This window comes from Nyctereutes procyonoides, unplaced genomic scaffold (genome assembly GCF_905146905.1).
Source record: "Nyctereutes procyonoides isolate TBG_1078 unplaced genomic scaffold, NYPRO_anot_genome, whole genome shotgun sequence".
Lineage (NCBI taxonomy): Eukaryota > Metazoa > Chordata > Mammalia > Carnivora > Canidae > Nyctereutes > Nyctereutes procyonoides.
In genome coordinates this window covers 7,231,845-7,241,662 of record NW_026575128.1, presented here as the reverse complement: position 1 = coordinate 7,241,662, position 9,818 = coordinate 7,231,845, and the positions used below count along the sequence as shown (strand labels likewise).

The following is a 9,818-nucleotide window of genomic DNA, read 5'->3' as shown; positions in this document are numbered from 1 at the left end:
GTGCAGAGAACCCCTCTCCCAGGGTGCTTTCCCGGTCCCCAGGGGCCGCCGAGTCCTGCACAGCCCGGCCGCTGGCCCACCCACAAATCAGCGGCCTTCTGGCTCCTTTCCTCTAGCAAGGGCAAGAGGCCCCCAGGGTCAAAGAAAGGCCCTTCCGGGGAGGCGCCCACACCCTCACCACCATCTGTCCATCCCTCGCGCCCTCAGGTCAGCTGCAGGACCAGAAAGTTCTCAGCGATCCCTTCACGCCCAGCCGCCCTAAGGCGCTCGGGTTCCAGAGCCAGGAGGGTCGGGCTGGAACGTGGCGCAAAGAGCGAAGCAGGGGCCGCAGACCCCCCCACCCGCAGGACCCCCAGGCCCGCCCTCGGCCTGCCTGGGGCGCTTGCACCTTCCCAGCCCGTCCCCGCCCCCGCCCCGCGGCGCCGCTTCCTGCCCCCACCCCGCCCCTCGGCGCTATTTAAGGCCCCGCTGCCCGGCGCCGTCCAGCTTCCCCGCCGCCCAGCAGGCAGGAGGCAGGCGGTGAGTGGGGCGGAGAGAGGGGCTGGGGGGCCCGGGCGCCACCTGCCAGGCAGCAGGGGACACGTCTGCCACCGCCGGGACCGGGGTTGCTCGGGGTCGCGGGGAGCCCCAACGGCCGCGCTCACCCAGCCGGCCCGTGGCCAGGCTCCCCGTCAGCCTGTCCCTGTGTTCCTATAGCCCTAGGAGGTAAGAGCATTGCGTCCCTTTTATGGGGAGAGGACACTCAGGTGCTGAGGTCGCTGCTCAGCCAGGGGGAGCCGGCGAGGGGGAGGGAGGACCAACGCCTGGCTCTAAACAGCGTGGCTCCAAGAAGAGGCACCTCCCCTGCACCTTTCCCTCCGCTCTCTGATGTTCTGGGAACTTTGCGGGGGTGGGGGGGGCCAACCCCGGGGCGCCCATCCCGCTAGGACAATTCTTTCAAGAGTTGAGAACTTGGTAGCAACAGCTTGGGGGGTGGGGCGGCGCAAGGAGGAAGGAGATTGGAGCAGTGGCCACGCTTCAGCGGCAGGTGGTCGCTATTGCTGACAGGTGGGACCATGACCTTTAGCGCCTAACGCCCCTCCCTCCGCCCCCCTCCCCACCACCAGCTGAAAGGTTAGAGTGAGGGCAGCTGGGTGAGCTACACTGGGCAGAAGAGTGGGGACCTGAGGCTTTGGGGCCCCTGAGAAGGTGAAGATAGCACCACCACCACCCGCACCCCAGACAGCGTGTCGGGGGCAGGAGGAAGGAGGGGCGAAGCACAGCTGTGTGGCCTCAAGTAAGTTCCTCAAATTCTCTGTTCCCATGAGCTCAGGAGCCTCAACTTGACCCAGATCTTGGGCTGTGTCAGCCTGGGACTCGGGCTGGGAACAGGAGGGACACAGATAGGTGACGGGACTAGGACCCTGGCTGGCTCTCTGCCAGAGTTTAGTCGCCATCATCCAAGGACTGGCTTTTAGTCCTGCCCACCCTGCTGGGTGGGAGCCCCCCCCCCCACCAGCCCCCTCCCCTCCTTGAGCCTCAGTGTCCCTGTAGGCAAAATGGGCGTGGCCCGCCTCCCTGGGGCTGGTTGCCGGGACCACAGAGGAGGAGGCCCTGCTGACAGGTCCTGTCTCCCGCAGACGGAGGCCAGCGAGCCATGGGCGACTGGGGCTTCCTCGAGAAGCTGCTGGATCAGGTCCAGGAGCACTCGACTGTGGTGGGCAAGATCTGGCTGACGGTGCTTTTCATCTTCCGCATCCTCATCCTGGGCCTGGCTGGCGAGTCGGTGTGGGGCGACGAGCAGTCCGATTTCGAGTGCAACACGGCCCAGCCAGGCTGCACTAACGTCTGCTATGACCAGGCCTTCCCCATCTCCCACATCCGCTACTGGGTGCTGCAGTTCCTCTTCGTCAGCACGCCCACCCTGGTCTACCTGGGCCACGTCATCTACCTGTCTCGGCGCGAGGAGCGGCTGCGGCAGAAGGAGGGGGAGCTGCGGGCCCTGCCGGCCAAGGACCCGCGTGTGGAGCGGGCACTGGCAGCCGTCGAGCGTCAGATGGCCAAGATCTCAGTGGCGGAGGACGGCCGCCTGCGGATCCGCGGGGCGCTGATGGGCACCTACGTGGCCAGCGTGCTCTGTAAGAGCGTGCTGGAGGCCGGCTTCCTCTACGGCCAGTGGCGTCTCTACGGCTGGACCATGGAGCCTGTGTTTGTGTGCCAGCGCGCGCCCTGCCCCTACCTCGTGGACTGCTTCGTCTCACGCCCCACGGAGAAGACTATCTTCATCATCTTCATGCTGGTGGTTGGACTCATCTCCCTGGTGCTCAACCTGCTGGAGCTGGCTCACCTGCTGTGCCGCTGCCTCAGCCGGGGGATGAAGGCCCAGCAGGGCCAGGATGCCCCCCCACCCCGGGGCGCCTCCTCGGAGCCCTACGCCGACCAGGTCTTCTTCTACCTGCCCATGGGAGAGGGACCCTCGTCCCCGCCGTGCCCCACCTACAACGGGCTCTCCTCCAGCGAGCAGAACTGGGCCAACCTGACTAAGGAGGAGAGGCTGGCTTCCTCCAGGGCCCCCCTCTTCCTGGACCCACCCCCCGAGAGTGGCCAGAAATCTCCCAGTCGCCCCAGCAGCTCTGCTTCCAAGAAGCAGTATGTGTAGGGCCCGGGGCTTCCGTCACCCGACAGAGGGGCCCGGAGAAGTCTGGCGGCCTGGGATGCCCTGTCCTTGAAGACTGCAGGGAAGACATGGGGAGGGGAGCAGGTGCTCACTGGCCGGGGGCCTCGTTGCAGCTTGTTCTTGGACACCTGGGGCCTTCCTGGTGAACAGGAGGCACCAAGGTCTCCCCTCCAGGACACGACCTTGCCTCGGGCATGGACAGAGCCAGCCTGGAGTGCTCTGGGCCAAGGGTGTTGCAGCGCCTCCAGACTTTTTCACCTGGTTCAGAGCAAACCCAGAGCCAGTTTTACCCCAGCCTCACGGCAGCTCCACCTCCACCCACGTTGTCCCCCCAGGAGGCTGTTGTCCCCCCAGGAGGCTGATGGAGGCCGCGGGGTCGGCCTTGGTCACACACACACACGGAGCCTGTGCTGGATCCGGCTCTGCCACAGGGACTGGTTCTCATTCTCCTCACTCCTCCCTAGTTCCACTGTTTATGCTTCTAAAATAAACAAGACTTGATCACAAGCTAGGTGTGTACTGATGCCGTCGTGGTGTCCTCGGAGGGGCGGGGGCGGGGGGGGGCAGCTGCTTTACCCTTCGCCCATCTCCCATCTCCCGCCTCTTGGCCCGCCTGTGTGAACTGTCTTCGGCCTCGGCGACCCCAACTCCACCCAGCACCTTGAACCCTCACACCCCTATATCCTGCATCTCAGCAGCCCTGCGTCTTAAACACTTATCTTTTGAAATGCCTCCCTCTCGGTCCTCCTTCCCCGTCCTCACCACCTGGGCCCCCACAGCAGCCAAAGCCATGCCAGTCCCCAACCTGCCCCCGGGGCCATCCAACACCCTGGCCGCCCTTCTACCCAAGCGTGCCTGCCAGCCCGTTCATCTGTTGTGAGCTGGGTCTTGGGTCTGAGGTCAGACCAGGGACTTGGGTCTTGGGCAAGACCAGGCTAGGTGGCCACACGAACACAGAGGCAAATGGGCAGTGGTCTAGGGATGAGAACCGTAGCGGGATCAGGGCCATGCAGAGCAGTGGGGACAGCGGTCTAGGGATGAGAACACTGTAGCAAGATTGGGGCCACGCAAAGCGGTGGGAACCGTGCAGGAGGGTGAAGACTTACGAATGAAGAGACCGACTATAAGCTCCAACTCACCAGTACTCCCTTCCTAGGGCTTTCGGAACAAAGCGCAACAGACTGGGGTGGCTTCAACAACAGAAACCTAAACTCTCACAGCCCTGGAGGCTCGAAGTCCTAGATCAAGGTGTCTATAGGGTCAATTCCTTCGGGGGCTGTGAAGGAGCGTGTGCTCCAGGCCTCCCTCCCAGCTTCTGGTGGTTGTTGGCCAGCTGTCACGTGTCTTGGCTGATGGAAGCATCACCCCCAACTCTGCCTTCATGTTCACGTGACATTCTCCCTCTGTGTGCATCTGTCCTCTGCGTCCACATTTTGTCATGAGGACACCACAGCCATATTGGATTTTTAAGGCCATTCTAATGGCTTTAACTTGATGACCTCTGCAAAGACCCGGTTTCCAAATAAGGTCACGTTCTGAGGTCCTGGCGGCTAGGACTCGGCTGACCTCTTTGGGGGAGGACACCACCCACACTGCCACCACACCAGCCCCACTTCACCTCTAAGCACTGGTGAGCACTGGGGTGAGGCCAAGGAGAATGTTAAGTGTGTGTGGGACTCGGGTGTCTCTGGTGACGTGGGCCTGGAGGGAACCCGGCACCTTCCACGTCACTTCTTCCTCCCACCCGCCTATTCCTCACCACCACCCCCACCATCGAAGATGGTGACAGGCAATTCCCAGTCACGGCAAGAGCCCTAAGAGCCTTGACTCCTGCCTCCAGCTCCTCACACTCCCTTGACTCTGGTCCTTTGGCCTCACTGGGCCTCAGTTTCTCCACCGTGAAACGAAAGGGTTGAACGAGAAACAGGTATGCAGCAATAAGATACAAGGAGCGTTGCAGGGAGTGACCTGTCACTCATCCCTAGCCTACAGCTCCTGAGTGACGTTCTGTTTTCAACAATCAGCACAGATTCCGGTTTGTTCCTATAATAAGATCAGTTCCAGTCACTTGAGCTCACTTGCCTTCCTGAGTAGGAACGAAAGGGTCGGGGTTATGTGGCGTGCTCTGGGAATTCTGCGTGACCCAAGGTCACCTTATCTACGACCCACGGGAGCCTGTGAACGTCACGGGCGGTGCATAACCAGAGTGGGCGGGTGGGCCGGTGACGTCAGACCTGTTCCCCATCGCTGGCCGCTGGGGCACCAACCTCACCACTGCACCCGCGGCCTCCTGCGCCTCCACCCACGATCCTTCGTTTCCTTCTGGCTCTGACCTCAGCGTGACCACCGACATTTGTCGGGTGAGGGCTCATTGGGGATCCTTAGAATGTACTTTCCCCCCTTACGACGTCCCCCACCAACCCTGGCTCTGACCCCAAAGCCACCAAGGCTCAACCCTCTGTCCTTCCCCTGCAGGCCCCGGAGTCACACGCACCTGCCGCCGGCTGATGCTGAGTCTGCCCTTCTCCTATTCTTCCGGCCAACTCAGATTTCCAGAAGTCTCTGGCCAGTCGGCATGTTTGTCTACTTTCTGCTCAACACGAGCCTCACTCCGCTGGGCGCTGGGCATGATAGTCGAGGTGGCCAGGATCCAGGTTATCACCTCTATGGACTCAAAGCGTCCACCTCGGGATCCCTGGGTGGCGCAGTGGTTTGGCGCCTGCCTTTGGCCCAGGGCGCGATCCTGGAGACCCAGGATCGAGTCCCACGTTGGGCTCCCGGTGCATGGAGCCTGCTTCTCCCTCTGCCTATGTCTCTGCCTCTCTCTCTCTCTCTCTCTCTCTCTCTGTGTGTGTGTGTGTGACTATCATAAATAAAAAAAAAATTAAAAAAAAGTCCACCTCTATGTGCGACGTGGGATTAGATGAACTTATCTATTTTCTTCTCCATATATAGACTTTTTTTTTTTCAGACTATAAAGGTCAGGCTCGGATCATCATAGACAATGAGATCCCACCATCCAGCCATAATCACTGTGAATATTCGGAAATAATTGCTTTCAGGCTCCTCCATGCATATTTTTAAATAAAATATGAATGAAGGTGTGAAGGTGTACCTACAGTTTTGTGTCCTTTTTTCACTTTACATAAGTCATAAGCTTTCTCCCCACGTCATCAAGAGGGAAACACGACTTAACAGCCTTATCGTTATCTCCTTAACCATGACCCTGATACTGGATTTTTAGGTTGTTTGCAATTAATTAGCCTCTCTTATAAATTGTGCTGTGATGCAGGCGCCTGTGCACAAGTGTTTTCCAAATTGCCTATTTCCTTAAAAGACAGCCATTCCAAGAAGCGAAATTACTGGGTCAAAAGTAGGGCATTTTTCATTCTAAAAAGTTAGGGGCTTTTTTTTTTTCCAATTATGGAAGTAATTCGCTGTGGATGATTCAGAGATGCAGACACGCACCAGCAAATTCTAAGAAGGGAAGGCACCAGCCACCTCTGCGCGTGGGGGACGAGGTACAACCGAAGAGGGGAAAGGGGCCCGAAGGCACGAGGCAGGAAGGATCCCTCCTCCCGCCCCCTTAGAGGGACACAAGCTTGTGCTCACGAGAGGACGGAGCCGAGACGAAAAAAAAATTATTCATGTGTTCAATAGCATTGTATGAAAGTGCCTGTTTCAAGGCACCCACGGTGACATTATTAAATCTTTTTTCAATTCCTCTGTTAATTACTGGTCAGGAAAAAAAATATATATGATATCACCCTCTAACACATATCCCCTGATTACTGCTGGGGCTGGACGTTTTAAAACTACTTCTTCGGCACTTCATGTTTCTTCTGTGGATTTTCCTTGCCCATTCTTCTCTTGGGTTTTGGTGTTTTCCGATCAATTTGCTTAAGCTCTTTATAGACAGAGGGTATCAACTCTTTATCGGGCATACGTGTTATTAAAAAATTTCCTGGGCAGCCCCGGTGGCACAGCGGTTTAGCGCCGCCTGCAGCCCGGGGTGTGATCCTGGAGGCCTGGGATCGAGTCCCACATCGGTCGGGCTCCCTGCATGGAGCCTGCTTCTCCCTCTGCCTGTGTCTCTGCCTCCTTTCTCTCTCTCTGAATAAATAAATAAATCCTTAAAAAAATAAATAAATAAAAATAAAAAATTTCCTTAGTGTGTTATTTTGTCCTTCCTCATCGCTACGTGGTCAAGTTTATCGATTCCTTTCTGTACAATAATCTCATGTTCAGACCGTTTCTCCCTCTCTAGAATTATTTTTCAGCTTCTAATGTTTGACTCGTCTAGGACATAATAGGAGACAAATAAATAATTGTTGAATAAAATAATGAACAAATACATTTAGTTTAGCATATAAGGTAAGATGCTGACGTTTCCCCCCGCCCCCCCCCCCGCCCCCGACTAACGATTCCAGCTGTGCTTACTGCATGAGCCTTCCTACAGTAATTTGTGATATGGGCTTGACCACACACTACATTTTTATACATTAAACAATCCAGCCCAGGGCACCATCCTGGAGACCCGGGATCGAATCCCACGTCGGGCTCCCAGTGCATGGGGCCTGCTTCTCCCTCTGCCTATGTCTCTGCCTCTCTCTCTCTGTGTGACTATCATAAATAAATAAAAATTAAAAAAAAATAAACAATCCATTTCTGGACTAGCTAAAATGCCATTCCATTGATTTATTAATGCATATGATACTAATGCCCCTTGCACCAGTGTAGCTTGGGAACACACTCTAAAATCTGGCAGGGTATATTCTCCTCTTATGTTTTTACTCCTTTTCAGAATCCTGAAAGCCGTGTATATAGTCCCTAGGCAGGTGTCTGGAAGACCTTCTCAGTGGAATCTGATGGGTCCATCAGGAAAGCCCTGAAGATGTGGGCCCTAAGGGTCACTGGAGGTCACAGACCACTTGGTGGCCATGCAGTGATGACCAGTCATGAGACCCCACCCATTCACTCTGAGCTTCCCAGTGTTGTTTTGTTTTTTGTTTTTTGTTTTTTGTTTTTTGTTTTTTTTTTTGGTGACCCTTCCTTAATATGAGCACCCAACCCAGAACGCCAGACATTTGAGGAAAGCATCTTATACAAAAGGGTCTGAAACAAGCCACGGAGTGCCCAGCCCAGTGGACATTATAGGTCCACACTGCTGAAAATTTTCAGGACGCAGGAGACCAAGTGATGAGCCTACAAGTGTGCAGACAGATAACAGAGTTCCGCACGCGGTCTCAAGAATCAGAACACCAGCACGCTTTGGAACAATACCGGAAGCTACCAGACAATGGGTCAATGCCTTCCAAATTCTGAGGAAAACGACTTTCAACCTGGAATTATATACCCAGGCCAATGGTGGGTGCAGGTAGGCTATACACTCTGCAATGGTTTCAATAGCATGACTCCTCGAAGGTTTGAACAAATGTGCCTTTAAAGCCAGTTGGGGGATCCCTGGGTGGCGCAGCGGTTTAGCGCCTGCCTTTGGCCCATGGCGCAATCCTGGAGACCCGGGATCGAATCCCACGTCGGGGTCCCGGTGCATGGAGCCTGCTTCTCCCTCTGCCTGTGTCTCTGCCTCTCTCTCTATCATAATAATAATTAAAAAAAAGCCAGTTGGACCTGATGTCTTTTTTTTTTTTTGCCTTCACTTATGTTTTTTAAAAGATTTTATTTTATTTTGTTATTTATTCATGAGAGACTCAGAGAGAGAGAAAGAGAGGCAGAGGCACAGGCAGAGGGAGAAGCAGGCTCCATGAAGGAACCCCAACGTGGGACTCGATCCCGGGTCTCTAGGATCATGCCCTGAGCCGAAGGGAGGTGCTTAACCACTGAACCACCCAGGGGCCCCCATATTTTTTAAATTTTAGTTCCAGTACAGTTGACATACAGGTGCACACTATAGTGACTCGACACTTCTCTGATCACCTGGTGCTCATCACAAGTGCCCTCCTCCTCCTTCATCGCCATTCCCTCAAACCGCCTCCCCTCTGGTGACAGTTGAGTCTTGTTTCTTGATTTGTCTCTCCTCCTCTTTTCTCTTTCCTTTTGTTTTTCACTTTCTCTCATCTGTTTTCTAAAATTCCACATATCAGTGAGATCATATGGTATTTTTCTTTCTCTGACTTATTTCGCTTAGCATTATGCTTTCTAAATCCATCTATGTCATTGCAAATGGCAAAATTTCATTCTGACAGATGTGAGGTGGTATCTCATAGTTCTGATTTGCATATCCCTGATGCTGAGCGATGCTGAGCATCTTTTCATGTGCCTGTTGGCCATCTGGATGTTGTCACTCATCCATTCATATCTTCTGCTCACTTTTTAATTGGATTATTTGGTTTTTTGGTGTTTAGTTATAGAAGTTCTTTATGTATTTTGGATACTAACCCTTTATCAGATATGTTATTTGCAAATAGCTTCTCCTATTCAGTAGGTTGCCTTTTCGTATCGTTGACTGTTTCTTTCACTACGCAGAAGCTTTTCATTTTGATGTAGTCCCAACAGTTTTTGTTTTCATTTCCCTTGCCTCAGAAGATAAATCTAGAAAAATGCTACTAGAGCCAATGTCAAAGAAATTACTGCTTGTGCTCTCTTCTAGGATTTTGATGGTCTCAGATCTCACATCTAGGTCTTTAACTGATTTTGCGTTTATTTTTGCCTCTGGTGTAAGAACGTGGTCCGGTTTCATTCGTTTGCATGTAGCTGTCCAGTTTTCCTAGTGCCATTTGTTGAAGAGAATGTCTTTTTCCCATTGGATATCCTTCCCTTCTTTGTCAAAGATTAATTAATATATAATTGTGGGTTTATTTCTGGGTTTTCTATTCTGTTCCATTGATTTATGTGTCTATTTTTGTGCCAGTACAAAACTGTTTTGATTATATTACTTGAAGTCTGGAATTGTGATATCTCCAGCTTTGCATTTTTTTTTCAAGATAACCTCAGCTATTTGGGGTCTTTCTTTTTTCCATACAAATTTTGATTGTTCAAGGTCTGTGAAAATACTGTTGGTATTTTGATAGAGACTGCATTAAATCTGTAGATTGCTTCAGGTAGTATAAACACTTTAACAATATTTGCACTTCCAATCCATGAGCATGGAATTTCTTTCCATTTCTTTGTGTCATCTTCAATTTCTCTTATCATTGCTTTA

At 53.4% G+C, this 9,818-nt stretch overlaps 1 protein-coding gene across 3 annotated transcripts; it reads left to right on the top strand.

Annotated features, from left to right (window-relative positions):
* Nucleotides 1-505: 505 nt before the first annotated feature.
* On the top strand, nt 506-3,157 carry GJA4 (gap junction protein alpha 4). Of its 3 annotated transcripts, none has more exons than XM_055341883.1 (2): nt 506-519; nt 1,620-3,157. In XM_055341883.1, the coding sequence occupies exon 2, from the start codon at nt 1,637-1,639 to the stop codon at nt 2,636-2,638; it is 1,002 nt and encodes a 333-aa protein (XP_055197858.1). In that variant the 5' UTR covers nt 506-519; nt 1,620-1,636; the 3' UTR covers nt 2,639-3,157. The 3 variants fall into 3 exon arrangements, with proteins under 3 accessions (XP_055197858.1, XP_055197856.1, XP_055197857.1); XM_055341881.1 differs by lacking the exon at nt 506-519 and adding an exon at nt 532-705; XM_055341882.1 differs by lacking the exon at nt 506-519 and adding an exon at nt 720-1,276.
* Nucleotides 3,158-9,818: the final 6,661 nt, after the last annotated feature.